Source organism: Cynara cardunculus (assembly GCF_001531365.2).
Source record: "Cynara cardunculus var. scolymus isolate 2C chromosome LG 17, CcrdV1, whole genome shotgun sequence".
Classification (NCBI taxonomy): Eukaryota; Viridiplantae; Streptophyta; class Magnoliopsida; order Asterales; family Asteraceae; genus Cynara; species Cynara cardunculus.
The window spans coordinates 1,692,969-1,714,312 of record NC_037544.1 but is presented as its reverse complement, the minus strand read 5'-3'; the positions used below and the strand labels follow the sequence as shown (position 1 = coordinate 1,714,312).

General features: G+C 35.1%; 2 protein-coding genes across 4 annotated transcripts; one reads left to right on the top strand and one right to left on the bottom strand.

Moving 5' to 3' along the window:
- Positions 1-1,513: 1,513 nt before the first annotated feature.
- On the top strand, positions 1,514-5,028 carry LOC112501003. Its single transcript, XM_025104629.1, has 6 exons — positions 1,514-1,777; positions 2,036-2,097; positions 2,231-2,260; positions 2,355-3,198; positions 3,641-3,910; positions 4,785-5,028. Exons 1-6 carry the CDS (start codon positions 1,658-1,660, stop codon positions 4,851-4,853), a joined length of 1,395 nt encoding a protein of 464 aa, XP_024960397.1. The 5' UTR covers positions 1,514-1,657; the 3' UTR covers positions 4,854-5,028.
- Positions 5,029-6,828: 1,800 nt separating this feature from the next.
- On the bottom strand, positions 6,829-19,392 carry LOC112500695 (double-strand break repair protein MRE11). Of its 3 annotated transcripts, none has more exons than XM_025104245.1 (23): positions 19,287-19,392; positions 18,853-18,896; positions 18,177-18,312; positions 17,640-17,797; positions 16,841-16,931; positions 14,289-14,408; positions 14,142-14,210; positions 13,943-14,034; positions 13,755-13,857; positions 13,561-13,668; positions 13,393-13,455; positions 13,215-13,286; positions 13,014-13,091; positions 12,770-12,832; positions 12,611-12,671; positions 11,995-12,077; positions 11,385-11,498; positions 11,096-11,173; positions 10,933-11,001; positions 9,648-9,901; positions 8,686-8,806; positions 8,223-8,420; positions 6,829-7,170 (listed from the first exon to the last, which is right to left on the bottom strand). In XM_025104245.1, exons 2-23 carry the CDS (start codon positions 18,867-18,869, stop codon positions 7,138-7,140), a joined length of 2,181 nt encoding a protein of 726 aa, XP_024960013.1. In that variant the 5' UTR covers positions 18,870-18,896; positions 19,287-19,392; the 3' UTR covers positions 6,829-7,137. The 3 variants fall into 3 exon arrangements, with proteins under 3 accessions (XP_024960013.1, XP_024960014.1, XP_024960015.1); XM_025104246.1 differs by having other exon boundaries at positions 13,573-13,668; XM_025104247.1 differs by having other exon boundaries at positions 18,177-18,271.
- Between the last annotated feature and the right edge of the window lie 1,952 nt (positions 19,393-21,344).

Here is a 21,344-nt window from a genome sequence, read left to right as displayed (position 1 = left end):
TTCAAGTTCATCTTTAGGGGTTATTTGGCAGTTGTTGAATGGTTTGGTGCAGAATGATTAATTGATCAGAATAATCAAGAGACTCTCATTATATAGTACAAAATAAAATATAATTGTCTGATAATTGTTTACCATGAAATTAGGGCGCTTAATGGTTAAGGGAGACTCAACATACAAAATCATTAAGAGGGTTTTAGAACCATTAAGAGATAGATTTTTTTTTGCCAAACAAGATTCTTCTCTTAAAGTTTCAAATGTTGCCTCTTAATAGAACTATTAAGAGGTAAACAAACAACCTCTGCCATTTTTTACGGAATTTTCAAAATATTCCTATCTCGGTCAGTAGTACCTCTGTGACTTGTGGAGGAGCTAAAAAACATTCACTTTTCACCCATTTGCGGAGGTGTCCTTACGGATCTGGATGAAAAGTTAAATTTTGTTTTTGTCTTTAAGCTCTTCCACAAGTCACGGAGGTGCCACTTGCAGAGGTAATGATATTATGGAAATCTCTGATGAGAAATGACTAAGAGATGAATAGTGCCACTTGCGGATCTAAGTGAAAAGTGAAATTTTGTTTGTCTTTTAGCTCCTCTGCAAGTTACGGAGGTGCCACTTGTTAAGAGTCGAATTTGGTCCCAACTATCTCCAATTTCTTGATTTAATATACTCTCGGATATGGTAAAAGTTTAATATCTTAAGAATATAGTCAGGTTTATATAAGAACAGTAACCAAATAAGATTGGAATACTGACGAATCACATGTGATTTTACACTAATATCACTTTTGGATACAGCTAAATCACGTACGAAATCACATGTGATTTAGCCGTTTTCAAGTTCTTTTATTTGGTTATTGTTCTCATTTGAACCTATCTCACTTATCATATACTAATAATATATTATTAAGAATTACAGTTGTTTAAATTTTTTTTGACCAAAAACATGTCTCGTGTATGCTATATTGGCAAACTAGCTGATATACTAGTTGTTGGTTGAAAAACTAGCAGTTAGTTAATAAACTAGTTATGTTTGTATTTTTTTTTTTGCTAATAAGCTACTTGAAAAATATAGAATGACTAAAAAACATGTTACCAATGGGCCTTTGGCTTAGTGATATGTGAGTATTTGGTCTCGTAGGAGGTCAGGGGTTCAAACCTCACCAAATAAGAGGAGTGTGTGTGGATGGGCCTTTGGCTTAGTGATATGTGAGTATTTGGTCTCGTAGGAGGTTAGGAGTTCAAACCTCACCAAAGAAGAGAAGAGTGTGCGGGTTTACTCGTTCTAGTTAAAAATGGTACATAACTATTTTAAGCAAATTCAGAATTAAATTTTAAATTCCCAAAATTTAATCAAATTTGATAAGATAAATAAACAGAGGGGAGAATGTAGATAAATATATATATAGGGACTAAAATAAACATAACTCATAGTTTGAGGGCTTGTAATACATTTTTATAAACATTCAAAATCGTTAAAGATTAACGGCACTCTGGTCTGGTGGTCGATGTAGAACCCCAAAGCAACACGCTGTCGTTTCCACGCATTTCATGGAGGGTTTCGGGAAGAAGCTCGTTGTAATCCAATCGAAGTAGAAATCAAAATCATCTAAGAACTCGATGATTGGATTCCACTAGTAGAGAAATTCAAAGAGTTGTTTATGGAATCGAAAACGAATAGAAAAATGGCATTATCTGCCATTGATGGCGGTGGAAAAATCATCGAGAATGAGGTTGATGTAGTAAAGAACACAGATTCGATGGACCATTGGGATTTTCTGGTAAGTATTGTAATGAGATCCAGAAACGGTTATAATATTCGATATAAAAGTAGGTTTTTTAGGTTATTTTTCATAATCTCGAATCTCGATTGTATTATTATTCATGCGATTTTGTTTATTATCATCTGGAGTGAGATCTCAAGTTATTGTTTATAATCATCTGGAATGTTTTTGTATTAGATTGGGCAGAATAGGAAGTATTTCTATCTATTCACATCACTATTACGAGTTACAACATTGTTTCTCGGTACTGTGCAGGAGGAAATCGAAGCACCGATGTGGGCTGATCTCCGTTTATGCGATTTGATCAATGATGAGATGTGAGTATCTCCTTTTACTTTAGCTAGATATTGCAGTTTGCAATGGTTCAATAAGTTTGTTCAAGGTTGAAGATGATTCTATATTCTATGATTCCATCTGCTAAATCGAATGTTATCTATTGTCTTGTTGTAGTGATGATCCATGGTTCGACATAAGCCATCAGTAAGCATCTAAGAATTACTTGCTTCTGGTTTCAGTTGGATTTGGTGGTATAATCTCAAGTTAATTGCTATATACTAAAATGGCATATCTATAGGTTCCATCAATGTTCTTCAAGCCAGCTACTTTCTAGAGTGTTCCATTCTGGCAAGGCAGGGGGTTCAAACTCGATAAGCGTACAGGAACCATCTTCTCCGAAGCTCCCTTCATCGGTCTCAAAATCGAGAGGTAAAAGCTACAAAACCAAGGAATGGGGACAGAGAAGGTGCATGGCTACCTCCAATAAGCAACATCCAGTCAAGGCCTTAATTAGTAAGTCTTCTAGGAGCATAGAATCAAGTAACACGGAAAAACCAGTTTCGAGGACCGGAAAAGTAAAAGAAAATGAAGGCTTGAAAGCATGTTCCAGTTGCGAAAGTGGTCTTACTGACACCTCTCGGCCAAAGTTCGTAAAATCCAGTTCATGCTCTTTAGCAAGACAGGAACAAGAACAGGAAAACAGTTCACAGAGCACTGTTACGTTTGATCGCAGTGAACGCCAAGAAAATAAGGGCTTGGAGGTTTCTTTTCAAACATCAAGCCAAACTAGTGGGCTTTTGTCATCCCTGAGGATCAGTCTCAGAAGAAGTTGTGCCACAAGACCAGCTGCAAGGGTGGTAGCAAATGGTGGGAGGCAGTCAGAAGGCTGCAAATCATCTTCAAATAAATCAAGTGTGGGTTCCCCTTTGGACCAGGGTTCTGTCAGTAAGAAAATCACTATTGGAGATGCACAGAACAAACTCATAACTCGCAATCGCATAAATGTTGCAAGAGTCTCTCAACCACCAAGGAACAAGTCAAAAGCTCCAAATGCGACGAAGGCCCCTGCATCAAATGTTCGTAATCTATCTAATAGACAAGGAAATAAAACTCTCGCTTCCAAAGTAACAACCAAGGGAAAGGTAAGCAAAGGTGGTGAGAATATGTATTTTATGATCAATAACAAATATTTCAGCATGCTAAAATTGTACTTGGTAATGGCTTAAATTCAAGTGTTTTTGAGAATGTGAGATTGTTAATGATGATGCATACTAACATATACGTAGGGGAAGTTGAAATGAGAACAGTAAATATTTTGAGGATCCGAGAACCAACTATTTAAGATTTATTCATGATAAATAACCCTAAAGTGTCCATGAATATCATGATTTTCATTATTAATGATGAATATCTCTCATGAATAGTTGGTTCTCAGGCTCTCTAGATGTATACGGTTCTCATTTAAACGTGCCCTATATATAGGCCAAGTAATTATCTGTTCTGAAGTAATTATTTAGTATCATGTAACTTAGGATGGAGTTGTGTGTGTAAATGCAAGTCTAAATTGTATCTCAAACCTTGCAGGTTCAACAGCATACATCGGTTGGAAAGGTTCTGATGCCACACAAGGTTAATGAACAGCGTCAAATGGTTGATAAAGAAGCTGGGAAAGTAGGCGTTGGCAGGCGTACTACTTTCTTGACTGGTATTAAAGAAACTGCATCGGCAACAATGGCTACCAGTCAGAAGACTAAATCTAGTGATAAGGCAGCTCAGTCCATGGGGCATGTGCAGAGAGCTTCTAAGCAGAGTTTAACACAGAAGAATGGCGGTATAAAGCTAATTGGCCTAAAGGTACACAATAAGGTTCTTTTTGTTTGTAGGCTTTGCTTCCTCACTTACTGTTGTTTTTGTGTGATTGCATATAGCCCGTTTCACTAGATCTTTTATACATCTTTTGTGCCACAGAATTTGGATCCTTTATAGCGTAAGATGAATCATATCCATGTGTACGGTCCCTTCATCCCATAAAAAGAGTTGATCAAGCCTATACTTTCCAAATGTAACCACAAATAATAATTCTTTTGCCTCTAGATATCAGATTTCAGTACAAAAGGTTTGATATTGTTTTGGTGTTAGAGATGTCTGTGTTTGCTACACGGACCGGACTGAACGTGCGAGAGTAAGGTAGGCGGGTGAAGGATTCCGGGTTTTTATTTGACATTGTCAAATCTTGTTGATTTTTTTTTTGATTAACCTGGATATCCAACCCGCTATGCGAGCCGACTAATCCCAGGGCGACCACCTACTTTGCAGATAGCCCGGAGTCCCGCATTTGAACCTCCGTGGCCACAAGGGGATTTTTATTCCTCCTTGGATTTGAACTTGGAACCTCCTGGTACTTTTGACCTTTGGAGTCAAGCTCAAACCAATCGGGCACCACCCTTGTGGTTAATCTTGTTGATTTTTGTTCCTTCTGTTTTGGGTTTTTTTGTCCCATGCATCCCAGTCTAATGTCACTTTATAGACGGGACAAGTTTTTTGTCCTGCAATGTCCAGCTTACCAAACACACGCATGTTAAAGAATGAATGCGCACTGTTCCCTTGCTTTCGTTTTTCATACGTGAACCGTGATGTCAAAACATGCATCTTCATCCCATCGTCTATCGAAAGTGCTACTTCAAACAATCTTCCATTTTTTTCTCACTTGGTGAGTTTCTTGAAGCAGGAAACGACCAACAACCGAAGCAAAGATAAGGATACCGCCAATCCAGCTCGTAAGGTCTACTTTCGGTAGCAGACTTTGACATAAGTACATATCGTAAACTTCAGTGTAGCAGCAAGATCTCTTCCTGATTATGGGTTACTCACATTTTGTTAGTATTCATCCCTTCTAACAGAGGAGATTGCACCCATCGAGTGTATCTTGTTATTTTGTATTACTTGATATTGAATCCGAAGAAATGGTTCCCGCCCCCACCCTCGGCCCGAATATAGGGGGCCAGTTTTCTTGTCGGGTCAAATTCTTGGCTATCAAAATGTATTGTTTGTAATCGTTTCTTACCGGGTAAGAGTCATTCTTCCTCACCTGATAAGGATCTCGCTCCTTGTCATGTCACCCAGTATGGTAAAACACCTGCCTGATAAGAATCTGGTAAACGGCCCTTGGTATCACTTCCAAGTTCAAATCCAAGGAGGAATAAAAATCCCCTTGTGGCCATGGAGGTTCAAATGCGGTGACTCCGGGATATCTGCAAAGCAGAAGTCGGCTCACATAGCGGGTTGGATATCCAGGTTAATCAAAAAAAAAATTACATTTGTACATTGTCCAATTGCAAAAATTTGGCTTGTCATCGTTTTATGAATCCAAAATTTTTGAAACGAAGAAAAATAGATTATCGACGGCTTACTTGATGGAACTTTTCGAACCAGTTTGATGTCGGGCGTGTCGAGTCGATTGCATTAATGAAATTTTGTTGAATAAGTTTACAACGGTTGTAAAGATACAATTTACAATTGATAGATTAATGAGATTATGTAAAGTTATCATTTAGCTCAAAAAGTGAAGGTACAGTTAGGGGTGTAAACGGTACGAGACAACTCGCGAGCTACTCAAGATCGACTCGGTCAAAGCTCGGTCAACCCTTGACTTGATATATTAACGAGCCGAGTCAAGCTACTTAATATTCGACTCGAAAAGCTCGTGAGATACTCGATTATTTTATATACAAATAGTTTTAAAATATAATCAGTTTTTATGATAAAATTTGTAAAATATAAATGATAAAAATGTCTTATATTTTTAGATATTTAAACAAAATTATACATTTTTAATTATAAAAATTAATTAATTATTTTTTATTAAAATCACTAAAAACTATAAAAAGGATTAGTAAAATTGTCCCACAATGGAAGAGAGATAGTAAAAGAAGTGAGAAAATATGTTATAAAAAGAGGGGGTGAATGGAATTTTTAACTTCGGTTTTTTTGATGATGAAGTTTGCAGTTGAACTCTTTGGTTTTATAAAAACTAAGAGAACACCTTTAAATTTTAAAATTTATAAGAAAAATACCCTAAAATTTCATAAATTTCAATGGATGAGTTTGGTTTAAGCTTGATTTATGTTCGAGTTCGAGTTCAAGCTTGATTTGAATTGCAGTTCGAGCTTGATTCGAACTGAGTTCAAACTTGAGAAATAGTTATCGAGTTCGAGTCGAACTTCGATTTTTACTACTCGCGAGTTTGAGGTAGTAAATTGGGTTTCAAGTTCGAGTATAGTTATACTCAAACATGATTCGCATCATTTGCACCTCTAGGTATAGTTATTTTGTGAAGAGTCGAGCTTTGTTAAAAGTGCATGAAACAAAGAGGTGCAACACAAGAATTTCCTACATCACCCGTCCTACTACTACTCTCGTTCACACAATTAGCAGTTGTAAAGATACCACCCTTTTACCTTTACCCCAACAAATGTATGCAAACTTTGTCATTTTTTACCCAAAAGACAGAAAGAGACCCGTAAATTTTTCCAAATAGTGACACCGTTTGACTTTAAGAAAAAAAAATTATAAGGAAATTTTTTCAAATGGTGGCACCATTTGACTAAGAAAACGACACTAACATAATTCGAACTTGAATATGGGGTGGAACAAAAGCCTTGCAAACCAACCCTACCAAATAAAACTTGTTCTCACTGTAGTTTCAAAATACATACGGTGGCACACAACAAATTAATACGGTTGCACATTTCAGAAACCTAAAAACTTTTACCCTTCGACGGAGGAATAATACAATGGCACGTGCCACCGTATGCTCTACTCTAGGTCCGTCTATGCCAATAGTAAAGGTACAGTTATCTTTGTAAACACCTCAAGCTTGTTAAAAGTGTACGAAACAAACAGGGGTGCAACACAAGATGTCACCCGTCCAAATACGCTCAATCTGTAAAAGCCGAAGTAAATAACACCATATCGAAGACGGTCGTCGAAAACAAGGGCAATTCTGACTTTTTACACATGATGTTTCCTTTGTTATAAATCAGTGACTAAACTGCCTGGATTGTACATAGAAAATCCACTACTTATCTCCTTAAGGCACCATAGTTCCTTGTCACCTGCATAAAGAGTAGTAGTCAGGTTAATAGAAAGAAAACTTCGGGGCCGCTTACCAAACACTTACCCGGTAAGTGCTTACCGGTAAAATTTAACACTATTATTTACTTAACGGGTAAGATTTTAGTCTATCAAAACGACATTCTATACAACAATTCACCCGGTAAGCGCTTACCGTGGTAAGAGTCGTCGCCCTCACTTACCGGGTAAGACTCATGGTCCTTGTCTCGCTTTTACCGGGTAAGATCCTTAGTCCTTACCATATTCATCCAGTGAGGTAATGTGACTTGGTAAGCGCTTACCCCGGGTAAGTGTTTGATAAATGGCCCAAAGTCTTTCAGTTATCTGACCAAAAATATGTGAAACTTCTGCAAAGGGTAAAACAGAAAACCAAACCAAACCAAACCCCTATTAAATCCTACATGAAGTAGGGTTTGAGGGACTGGGAGGGTAAGATGTACCCCGAGGATTAGAGACTATTTCCGTAAAGACCCCATACTCATAAAAAGCCTGCCAACAGAAAGCATTGCATGTTTTGTTTGTTTGTCTGTTTTGATTTTTGGTTGCTTACTTCTAACTCGTCTCTCAAAATTTAACACTTCTTTTTCAAATACTTTACGTTCTTTTTCTGCAATTATAATTTGTATATCTTTTTTTTCCACACTATGCACTAGCAAAGAGTCTTCAAGGAAACCACCTCACTACTTTTTGGGTGGAGGTAAAGGTCAGATCTGCATACATCTTGCCCTTCCCGACCCCACCTTTTGATGGGATATACTGGGTTCTTTTGGTTTCGTTAGGTAAATAGAGTGCAACTCAGGCCTTAGGTCTGTAGCTCAGTTGGCAAAAGGGTGGACCGATTTTGCTCAAATACACAACAGGTTCAAGTTCAAATGCTATAGGAGGAGTCGAACCCCTCCGCTAGCCTTAACCGCTGAGTCAGCTCTGATATGCCTCCTTATGTGGTTCCTAGGGGACAGGTCCTGTGTGGAGTCGATCAAGATTGACAGTAATCAACCTTTTGCTCGAATATTTGCGTAAACACATCACTTACCCGGGGTTGAGTCGGAGGCTTGTTTCTCCTTGGCACATCATCATCATCGTCATCGTCATCTTTACTCATCATCAGTTGTTGGATCGAGGATGAAGAGTTGTCCGATTTCCTTCCCCTCTTAGCAGGAGTAGATCCCCGACCTCTTCCTCTAGGAGCGCCTCTTTTGCGGCCCTTACCTTGGATACTCTCGTTATCATCCTTTAAAAAAACAATCACGAGAAGAAATGAAAGGATAATTACATACATGAGAGAGAAATCCATTACTCTCTCTACTATTAAGGGTAAAATTGTTATTTTAATTAAAAAGTGTAATAATTACATATTTCCAAAACTGTCTTTTTGATTGTGGACATTTATTTTGAGATGGAGAAATTATACGGTCTAAGGTAGCATTTGCACCAAAGAGCAAACAAAAAGAACATTAGAGACTACATTAAAACAATGAGTTTAAGATCATTCATACCGAACTGTCATGAAGCTCGTTCATTCCATATTGCACAGGTTCATCGCTTGAAGCCGAATCTAGATTCTCTTCATCGGCAGCTATACTTTGAACTGAAGCCGATGCAGCAACGGATGCTGATCTGCACGAAAAAAGGTTAACTATGAAACTTCTATGGCAATCCGGACATATAAAATGCATAGTTGAACAAAAAGGTTTACAAAGAACATCATATTTGTTGCTTTCACTTTGGAATAAGAACCCTATCTGCATCTTTTATTTCTAATAAAAAAATTCAATGTGTGATTGATGTTTTTTTTAAGATTTAGCTTACAAGGGGAAAGTTCATTTAGAAACCGTAAATATTTTGAGAACCGTGAGAACCAACTATTCATGAAGAATATGCCTAAAATATTCATGAATGATGAATATTCATCATGAATATTATGCATTTTCATCATTCATGATATGCATCATTATATCTATCATCGTGAATAATTAACAAATAGTTCGTTCTCACATTCTCAAAACATTTTCGGTTCTCAGAAAAACATGCCCCTCACTTATACTTTGAATATTATTCATCATGAATATCTCTTTTGCAGAAACTACCTTAGTGATTAATCCTAAAGAGTGAATCTAATTTATTCTACATACTGAAGTTCTGAAAAAACCACAAAAAAAATGAAACTGAAGAACACCCTAATAACCGTTCTTTTGTCCGGTATGCACGTCATGTGCATAAAAATAATTGCAAATTTTCCTTGTTTCTATACACGTGTACATATGGGACAAACTACTTTTATGCACATGTGCATTCGGGACAAATGAATGTTACGAGGGTGTTCCTCAGTTTTCAATTCTTTTTGTGGTTTTTTTCCTTAAACCAACCCTAATCCTACACATAGCAACGACAACTCAAGTACGTTCCATGCAAGAAAAATAACTTTGTTCAAGAACATAAAACGATAATATCAACAGACCTCTCTGAACGACGGAACATCATGGCTGTATCAAGAGTCGTCTGCTTCAAACTACTAGATCCCCTACCACGTCCCCTTCCCCTTCCTCTTGAAGTCTTGCCAACTTCAGAGACATCACGAGCCGACTTAAACTGTTGCAACGACCCTTTTTTGCCTCTGGCAGTAGATTTTGAACCAACAAATTGTGTGCTTTCCTCATCATCACTAAAGGAAACTGCACTTCCAATGCCCCCAGGTGTTCTATTTACCATATTCTGCATAATTTGGTAGTCCGGAAAATAATTTCCAGTTATCAAGAACGAAAAAAATAGAAAAACAAGGCACAAAGATTAGTTGTGCAACCACCCAACCCACAGTGAAGTTATAAGGAATAAAAATCTCCTGTCCCCAAATCTCATTTCCCCTTCCTGACCCATCAATCACATGAAGACACATCATTATTTTATTTTAAAGAAATTATTCTAAATAACGTAGTGATGTGTTTTTACGTGACTGGTGGACAGGGAGGGGACATGAGATTTGGGTAGGCTGGCAATGGATAAGGTAAACCCGTTACCCGTTATGTTTTGACCTGTTGGATAAAAATATGGGCAAAGAAAAGTTTATCCATTTATTCACTTATCAATTACCCGTTTATCCAACATTTCAGTGGGTAGGGTATAGATAAACGGTTTTTTGTTATCCATTTACTAGTTACTTGTTACAAAATATACACATATGTATATAAGTACAAATTTAAAAATAAATATATATACATAATTACATAAAATTAAATATTAATATTTTTCTTTATAATGTTATCATACATGTCGTATATTAATGTATAATTTAATTTATTTTTATATTTATTGAGAAAAAGGGTTCATAATAATTAAATGCGAAACAAGATAGTGTCGGGAAAACAAAAAACAACAAAAATGTTTCTTTTTCAATTTTTATATTTTTTAAAATATTATGTTATAATTATATTTCAATGTTTATTAAAACAAATTAGAAATAAAATAATTACTATTTTCATGAACCTATGTTTTACTTTTATGTTTGAGGTTTAACAATATTATTTGTAGTTCAAAAGGATTTTTTTACCATTTATCCATTACCCATTTTTTACCCACTATTTTAATAATGGGTAGGATATGGATATGGATAAATGGATAATTACCCGTCTCATTACCCGCTATTTTAAATAGATAGCATAACGGAATAACTCCAATCCTACCCATACCCTCCTCGTTGCTATCCCTAGATTTGGGGGTGAGATTTTAATTCAGTTGTAAGATACTACCTCCATCGACTGAGCACTAGAAGTAAATAGTTGATCTTCCTTAGACTTGGACCTTCCCTTGACACGCTCCTGCACATATTATAATGTTAACTATGTGAGAGAGAAAGGGGAGATAAGACGTAACTGTAAATATTGAAAGTATCTAAAGCATTCAGTTTCTTGCCTCTAAGCAAGTTTCGACTTTAACAATTATATCTTCAACTTCAACAGTCATATTATCTGGATCCCGAGAAATATTTTTCTGTTTCAGCAAATATATGATCAAATAATCAGCAAAGAGATATGCTTACTTAGATAGACGTTGGTGATATTAACCAGTAAAAAAGATTAAAAAGGAAAAAGTTGAAAGACTATCAACGGGAATTAACCAAAAGAGAAAAAAGTGTATGTCAATATCATCCCAATAACAACACTTGATACTGGCAATTTAGGTATACAAAAAGACTACTTACACGGGTTTCTTCAAGGTTGTATTGCAAACAAGAATGGAAAGCCATCCTGTCATCCTTGTTAACAAAATTGTGTAACGCTTCATCTAAATCATTCACGGGAAGTATCTCCATTTTCTGTAAATATTGCTCATATTAAGTGGAGACCATGATAAAGAAACATAACATAGGTTAAACACATGATATTTACCATGTACTCAAAACTTTCAGCATCTAAGGGGCCGTTTACTAAATGCTTACCCGGTCACTTTAGTTGATTGGATGAACATGACAAAAATTGAGAAGTTTAGCCAGTAAGAGCAATGACAAAAACCGAGAGTGTTACCCAGCAAGTGAGTGACGACTATTACCCGATAAGCACTTACCAGATAAAGTTGTTGCATAGATGCCGTTTTAATGGACTAAAATCTTACTCGGTAAGTTAAGTGAAATTGTTGACTCTTATTGGTAAGCGCTTATCGGGTAAGCATTGAGTAAACGGACCCTAAATATTTTAAGACCCAAAAAAAATATTTTAAGACCCAAAAAAAATATTTTAAGACCCAAAAAAAGAGAGAAGTACATAGCTAATTACACACAACATCCAATAGGACAAAGGGATTCGACCATATACCAGTTGACTCTCTGCAACCAAAGCTTCAATGTTTTGCTGATTCAATTCTTCTGGTCGAAGTCGTTCAGTGTCCTTAATTTTTGCTAAAGCCAACAGAAAATTTAACCATCACCATGTAGGTATGAAATGACTTGACAAAAATTAAAATTTAATAACTAGCCCTTCTTTTTTGTTAGAAATTATTTGGTGAAATTGTCAGAATAGGCCCTAACTTGGATATATTTTGCATAATCTTATTTGACCCTAATCTTTAGGGTCTGTTTATTAGCAGCTTAATGGGCTTAATGAGACTTTCATCTTATTTGGTCAGGTTTACATGACCATTTGATAGTGAATGATTTACAAAGTTTTTTATTCAATAAGCTTAAGTTATGCAGAAGACCAAGTTTTTTTTTTTCCAAACCTGCCATTCCAATTAAAAAACACGCTCATCGTAGCTATAAAAAACCCTCTCGAACAAAAACTTTTCCAATCTATACAAACAAATTAATCCACACACACAACTTTATTCATACAAGACTTAATAGAAAACCAACCAAAAAGCCCCTAAAAATCCCCAACAACATGATTACATGAAGTAAAATGTAGGAAGCCCAAAGTATGTAAATTTACTAACCTTCTCCCTGAGCTCTCTTTGAAGCTTTGGAAAAGATAAGAATATCCTGGGGATTTGCAACCTACAATTTGTATACAATGTCATTTTCCTTCAACCATTTTTAGGGAAGTTTTGACTTCCATGCAGATTTACCCTATATACCAAATGAAAAGGAAGTACCTTGCCCACATACTTTTGGCCAAATTTTTGAGGATTTATGGTCATGAACCCAGAATAATCAACCTGATAATGTAATCATGTGAAAGACAAGATGCATACTCGGAATAATTATAAAAACTGTAACTCTACAGCTTGTAGATTGAACCTTTTTGCTGTAGCTTAGGAAGAAACATCTTACACCAAACAAAAAAATTGTGCATAATGCCCTTCATTATTATCATTACTTTTAACTAAAACGTAGTACCTTTACACGGACAAGTGGAAGTATAGTCTCTGAATTTCTAGCATCCCTTCGGCTACCCTTTTCTATTAGACTGCTTACCTAAGGCAAATTTGGAATCGATAAGATACCACAACACCATAACGCTACATGATTTGCACTTTTGAAGAACCTTCATGAACTATAACTTTTCTGCAAGGGTGATTATAAGGGGAGAAAGCTTACCACGTTGTCCAGATGTTGAAGAATTGAATTTTGATCATTTGGGTCAATGTCAGGTTCGTCCTTCAATACTATCTGTGTCATCAAAATTCAGCAATTCAAGAAAATCCAGTCTGGCAATCACAAACCCCCCCCCCTCTCCTTTGTGTGTTTCATAACTAAATAACACATATAAACCTGCCTCTTTATATTCGAAAGGCCGTACAGAATGTAGCAGTATCTTGGTCGGCCGATATTGATTTCCCTGTATAAAGGTTGCCAAATAATTGGAATTCAAATAAAAACAACAAAGTTTGAAAGTTGGTCCTAGAAAAGAGAACTGTTTTCAAGTTGGTTTAGGCGAATGAACCTTAATCTCTACCAGAAGTACATGCTTTGGCTTCGATTCTCCATCAATAAGCGATGTTGCAACCGAAGAGCCTGGTTGAGTAATGTGGAAACCCATACCTGGAACTTCCTATCAAGTGTTTACATATGAATAAACCTTCAATTAAGCTCAATGGGATACAGAAATTTGACAAAAGACTATAAATTTAATTCTACCTGAGGATCAACAAGACATTCATGTTCATGCCCCCAAACTATAAAGTCCAAGAACCGAGGTAGAAAATGCTCATTTATGGCATTCTTAGGATTTGTCTTCACTCTGCATATAGAAATACACTTCATTATTGCTAATATATACTTATCCATTTGGTTTAGTGATCATACGCTTCAACTATAATTATAACCTGTTTTGATGAAGCACTAAAATGTTGAACCAATCTGAAACTTGACAATTTTCTTGAGCTTCAGGACGCATCCATTGTACAGCATGTGGAGTCTATCATACTCAAAGAAACATCAATTAAAAATAAATAATAGACAAATACTTGAAGATGTGATCATAGTTAGAATCGGTTGTAATATATGTAGAGTTCAGACAAGAACCTGAAACATTCTATTTAAACGTTCATCTCTGATATTTCCAAGGCCATACAGAGCAACAGAAGTTGAACCCTGTAAATCGTACAAAATAGTTATCTCATAGGGATGCATTCTACTCCCTTAACCAAGCCAAAGAAATTCATGACAGACCTTTTTTATAAGAATTGGGCAGAGAGTAATCTGCCCAACCCCCGAACCTCCAAGCACCATTTTGCCAAAATAGTTTACAAGATTGCATGCTGAAAGGATATCAACTGCAGAAAGGTTATCCTGTAATAAATCAGAAATCAAGAGTTCAAAAGGTTGGCTCCAGCAATCGAGTTATTTTGTTGCTATTGCTGTATATAAATATTATATACTTAAAAAAATTGATAATAAGAAAAATTAGATGTTTATGATCTCAGTTATTTAACCAAGAGAAAAAAGCATCTTTCCACGAAATTCAGAGTTCTTCAGAACATGCTCTAAAACAAACTTAGGGTATGTTTGTTAGCAGCTTAATGAGACACGCAGCTTATTCGGTCAGCTATACATGATTGTTTGGCAGTGGCTTAATGATATAGAATGTGGCTTATTCAGTGAGCTTTTAGGGGAAAGCTTTATGCAAAATGCCAAAAACAATTCAAACCTTCCCCTCCAATTTAAAAAAACACGCTCCTTCTATCTGTGAATCTCCCAAACAAAAACCTTCTCTATCTATACAAACAGATCAACCGACACAAACAACTTCATCTATACAGGACTTAATGGAAAACCAACCAAACAGCCCCTTAGTCACAAAATAAGAACAATGCAAAATGGATGTGGAAATTTAGTCGCAAGCAAATAGCTGTACTTCATAGAAAGTTAGAAACTGATATTCTTGTTTAATGGATGAACTGTGACATAGAAGCATACAAAGATTTCCATGCCAAACTACATTATGTGATGAGTTTGGAAAATCGACTAGCTCGCAAGTTAAGTTACCAGCCAAGAGACCATAATATGAGAATGCATGATTAAGCTTTGAAGCCCTGAATCGTTAATGTAGGTAGATACAGTAGTATCAAATTCAGTATTCCTTGTTAGTCAACTGCAATAACTTTCCTTTCTAAACGAAAATGGTGGCTTTGGACTCCAATCTGAAAATGCATAAAGACGACTGGCATAGCAATCTCCTGTTGCATTGAATTCTGAGTGCATGCATGTATTGGAAGAATGAAGAATGCTTCAATGTACATGCACACATCACAACAAAATTCATCTTTCTCATAATCAATATCCATCCTTTTGAAGTATAGAAATTGTGTTGAAACAAGGTCTAAAGATGATATCCTCCTCCATAAGTATAGAAATTCTTAAGATCTATTTTTAAAGTTTTTCATGCTCAATCATTTTAACAGCCTAAGATTTTCTTTATTTTTTGGTAACTACGGGTGTTTGGGCCAACTTGCGTGTACCTCGACTAATCTCATAGGGCCTTGAAGATAACAGCCAGAAAAATCGGCGCTGTCCCTGAGGAGAATCAGGTTACAGGAGGAGCCCCAAGGCCTAGCCTTTATTTGCCTGTTGAGCTATCCCTCAAGGATACAGCCTAAAAAGTTATCATGGTGCTAAACCGGAATTGAAAGGTCCTTGATTTGCAATAGCAGTTAGCTTACCGGTAAAACGGTTGTATAGTCGGAAAAACATAGCAGTTCATGTGATGAATAAAAATATTTATATATAGGACAAATCAAATACAAACCATGGAAAGGTTACAAACCATACAAATCAATAAATTAAGATATTTATGGAAATGATGAAGGTTCATTTATTATGATTTGAATATTTATGGAAGATTATTATAGTTCATTAATTATCAGTGGACGGTTGAGATTGGTTCGTAGGGTTTGTAACCTTTCCATGGCTTGTATTTGATTTTTCCTATATATATAAATAGGGGAGACTTATATTAGAAACCTTTCAATTCCAACAAACTTATGCAAACCACATTTTAGTCGTTCATCTATTCTAATAAATATATGATTTCATTTTGTTTCCTAATCTAAAACCATGATCATAATGAATGAACCTTATCATCTTTTATATATATTTCAACATAATTAATGAATCGTGATAATTGTCCATAAATATCTCAACTATTTCCTAATGTAAGCATTGATTATGGTTTGCATGGTTTGTAAGAATTACATGGCTTATATTGGAAACCACTCCTATCTATCTATCTATCTATATATATATAGGGTCAGGTTGAGGGGAAAACCTCAAGAAAATGAAAGACTGAGGAACACTCTAATAATCATTCATCTGGACCGTATGCACATGTGCATACAAGTAATCTTTAAGCAATTTGTCCGGTATGCACAGGTGCATAACATGCACATGTGCATAAAACCAAAAAACTGCTTCAATTACTTATTTACACATGTGCATACGATCCAGATGAATGCTTACCAGGGTATTCTTCAGTTTTTCATTTTCTTGAGGTTTTCTCCTGAACCTTTCCCCCCCCCTCCTCTCTCTCTCTCTATATATATATATATGTGTGTGTGTGTAAGACATATCTAATAGTAATATTTGAAAATGACATATAAGTCTCAGGTAATAGACAGTCAATATGTAAGATGCCACATCAAAAGAAGAAATGATATAACAAAACAAACAACTTGCTCGGCTGACATATATAAGAAGAAAGATAGGTCATGTACTATAACAATTACCACTCCAGCTGGATCATCGTGATTTCCATGGATACTGAACACTGGCAAGCCGACATTAAAATGAGGATCTTCATAGTTTACATGACCAAACCTGTTCAGATCAACATTATGCAGTGAAAAACCAACCCTATTGTGTAGCTGACAACTGGAAGTGACATGCCATACATATAAAGAACATTTCTCATAAATATAAAACATGTATATATATACACACAAAGAACATCTCTTATCGGTATGGAACATATATATACATATATACAAAATTACACAGAACATTTCTCATCAATATGGAATATGTATATATACATAAACCATTTCTAACCATATGAAACATGTATATACAAGGAACATTTCTAATCATATGAACATATATGTTATTGAATATGCATGTGTAATGACATTTCTATCCAATACATATACATACATATATGCGCACATGCACATACACATACACTTATGTGTGTATAAATAGCAGCTAGGAGGCTACTCTCAAGAGCTTCACCTCTTTAAGTTCCACTTTTAAGCGATCTAAAACTGTTCAATCAGACCAAAAAGTTAAAGAACTTGATGAAAAAGTATAAAGTAATTACAAGCGCCTTCATTTTATAATACTTCCGTTTATTTTTCTTTGCATGGAAGTAATCATTGCATAGCCAAGTTGAAAAGTTTTGAAATAAAATAAGAATAGAATTAGAACTATGCAGCTAGAAGAATTCAGGTACAGCCAACTCATGTTAATCACATGGGCAGATAATAACCTTTCGTTAGTATTCAGGATGCTAGTAAGAATAGTCATTACACATTTGCAAAGTTTATAGTCTGATCGCTGACAACTTGGAATTGCACTGGTTTATCGTTAAGACAATATTGACGCAGAATCTCAATTGCCTTCACTAACGTCGTCCTTGATGGCTTGTTCTCATGAAAAAGATCACCACCAAGAAGCAAGAAGTCCACCTATTTCCAGATTAAATATTAGCTTTCATCACAAGAACATATCCACGTAAACTCTTTGACCATGTAACTACTTTATAAAGAAAAAGTGGCATAAAATACATGAACGAGCAATTAGCTATAATAATGATCGTTGGAGTCACCCTTGGATTATATTCATTGAACTAAGAGTCCTTTTCAAATTCAAACAATGTGGGCCATAAGCACTTAGCATGCCCCTCACATGTAGGATGGATTAACACATTTAAGGAAAACACATGTACAACCTTAGTGTGTTATGGGAGCTGTTAAGGAAAACACATGTTCTGAACCTATAGATGTGATAATTAGACATAAATTTGGGTTACTTGCAGGAGAAGGAAGAGCAGAAGGGAGCTGTTACCTTCTTCTGCTCTGCTATAGAGCATATCTCTTCAAATGCTTGAAATGAGTCGTGCCGGCGAACCTCGTCTTTTTCCATATAGCCCAGATGACAATCTGTGGCAACAAGAATGCGGAGCGTATTGCTATTATCATCCCTATATCACACAGAACAATTCATGTTCAACATAGTATAAGCACACGGAAGTTGAAAAATCATTCGTACAATTATAGAAAATGAAGCTAATAGAGAACTTTTATAGCCAATATGCTAGTAGATTATACAAAATCATTGCAGAAAGCAAATCAATGGGAAACCACCAAGCCTTCGTTAGAAATTAACAACATAAATCACAAAGTTGTCCTACACAAAAGAATGTTAATTTATGAACTTATGGCTTTCCACCACATAGTGGAACAACCATGTCAAAAAAGGGTCTACTGAAACTCGGTATACTACAAGTTGCGAACCTCTTTCATCCCCTTATATCTTAGATATAGAAAGGAAGCTTTTATGAAAAACCTACTTTGCATCCTGTGAGAATTAGGGTTTTAAGTAGTTGAAACAATTAAGATTTCCTCCAACTAATTACTTGCAATAAGAATGCTATATCAAATTTTGATAGACATGCTACACTGCAACCCAAAGTTTCTAATGATAACATATAGTAAATCGAAACAAAAAACACATGTTTTACCTTGGCAAATCAGCCATGACAAGAGATTTTCAGCTCTTTAAACCCTACAATAACAGAATAAAAATCCATGATTAGAAAAACAACCCGCAGTTAACTATCTATAATCCATGAGTTTATCAATGCAATCTTATTTTGTTCCATATAGAAATCTGCATTTCTATACAATCGACAATCCACTATCAGAGTTCTAACCCTAAATCGTTTGTATTGATCCTAAAACAAACAATGGCATACAAACCAGTAGACTTGTTTTACACTTCTAGTCGATTATCGATTAATAGTAGAAAACTAACATGAAATTGAGATTCACCTCCGTTCAATTTCTCAATATACATACACATATACATAGTGGAAGAGAAAATCAACTTCTCAAAGCTGTATACGAATTAAAATATAACAAAAGATGAGTGAGAACGAAGATGAAAGAACTTCACCTATAAGCAGGATCAATGAAACGTTGGATGAATTCAGAAACAGTGGAATTCCGACGACACAAGGAGAACAGTGGCGGGAACTTGAAGAGCAAAACCAAGAAACCCGTTTCTTCGACGTCCGAAAACCAAATGGACACCATTTTTGATTTCTGAGTTCAAGTCTCAAAATGTGAATCATAGGCTAGCAAGGCCCATTGTCATTTACAAAACTCGGCCCATTATCATTAGGCATGTTTTAGTATAGTTATGGTCAAACCGGCCCGATGTGGCCTGGGACCGGTAAAGGACAGGTCCAGACCGGGGACCGTTAAGTACCGGTTATAGGACTGTCAACCGGGATCGGTTGTTGTTCTGAATTGATGAATAAGTGCATTATCAAATAATTCAATAATGTATTTTTGAAAACAATGTAATTTTAATTACAATAAAATGCATTTTCGAAGTGTATTTGGGTGACCAAATTACAAATTTTATAACGTATTAAAAAAATCTATCATTAATTTTGTTTTTAAATATATTTTTTAATGGTTGGGACCGGGACCGGCTCACTATAACCGATTATACTTCACCTTAACCGGGCTCTTCATTTTCGACCGGGACCGGTTATGGCCAACACTGTTAAGGCCCGGAACCGGTTTTTGGCCATCACTATTTTAGAGGAGCAAAAATTGGGGAAAATTTTATTCTCCGTAACTTTAACTGGTCCACGTAGAATATGTCTTCAATCACATAAATATGAGGAGATCTTTTTAACTCAGTCAACAGCTGGGGCTAGCAGATGATCGGTCATGGTTGAATTTGGGTAAAGTCTTCCTGTCTTTTTACCAATGTTCTAAAAAACACGCATTGGCGCCGCCATGGTGCCGAGGCGTAGCCTTGCCGCCACATTAACCCCTTTGGCGTGGACATAAGGCAAAAAAATAAATTTAGTTTTAAATATTTAGTTTTTATTATGTTTTTATCGATATAATACGATTTTATGTGGTTTTGAGAAAGTGATGATGTTTTTATTTTTTAATGAAATATAAATTTGAAGATAACATAAAAATTTGAAAATATAAATCGTTATTAGTATCAAATTAACTATCTAATAGTTCTCGTTTTTTTTTTAACTTCTTTAATTCAAATTTTTACTATAAGTTAATTTAGATTTAATAACAAAGTAATTTATTTTTTGTTTAATAATTTTTATAAAGATAATAATTAAACATTCTGTTAGACTCAATGATTATCTTAACTATATTTTAAATTTTCTATATTTAAAATGGATGTTTATATTGTATTTGATTATATTTATCCGCAGTTAGTTACACGAATTGAAAAATGAAGCTTTAATAAGTTGTATTTATGCAAAATTTCTTGTAATCTTGAATTATAAGTAACATGTATCAATAAACAGTAATTTATACATAAAAATTGATTTTTAAGAATTTTTGTCAAATGTTTTATAATAAAATAAAAAATAAAAACTAGACATTACACATCAGAAAGATTCCCAAATGCAGCTTTGTGGGTTTGTCTCGGAAATCAACATCAGCCCTACAAATGCTTTTTGTTTCATAAACCAATAATTTTATATTAAAAACTGAAATAAAAATATAAATGAAAACTACATTTTCGTTTTTTATTGTTGGTTAAAAATTACGGTTTTTATTTTTATCTATACTATATTATAAAATGTTTGATAAAAACTCTTAAAAATCATTTTTATGTATAAAATATTGTTTATTAATCCATGTTATTTAAAACTCAATATTACAAGTAGATTGTACGTAAGTACAACTTACGTAAGTCGTGTGTACTTTTGTATTCGATCTAAATACATGATAGCCCTAAAGCATTTCACAGATAACCGTATTTAGAGTTTGGAAGCCAACTCACATTTGTAAACTATAAAACAAACGAGAGCAATTAAATCAAGAAACATTTATGAATTATAAATTTACTAGAAGCGTACTCGCGCAATGCAGCGAGATACATCATGATTTTAATATTTCATTTTCTTCTTTATHTMADYCGATATTATAATATGGCTTTATGTGATTTTGAGAAAGTGAT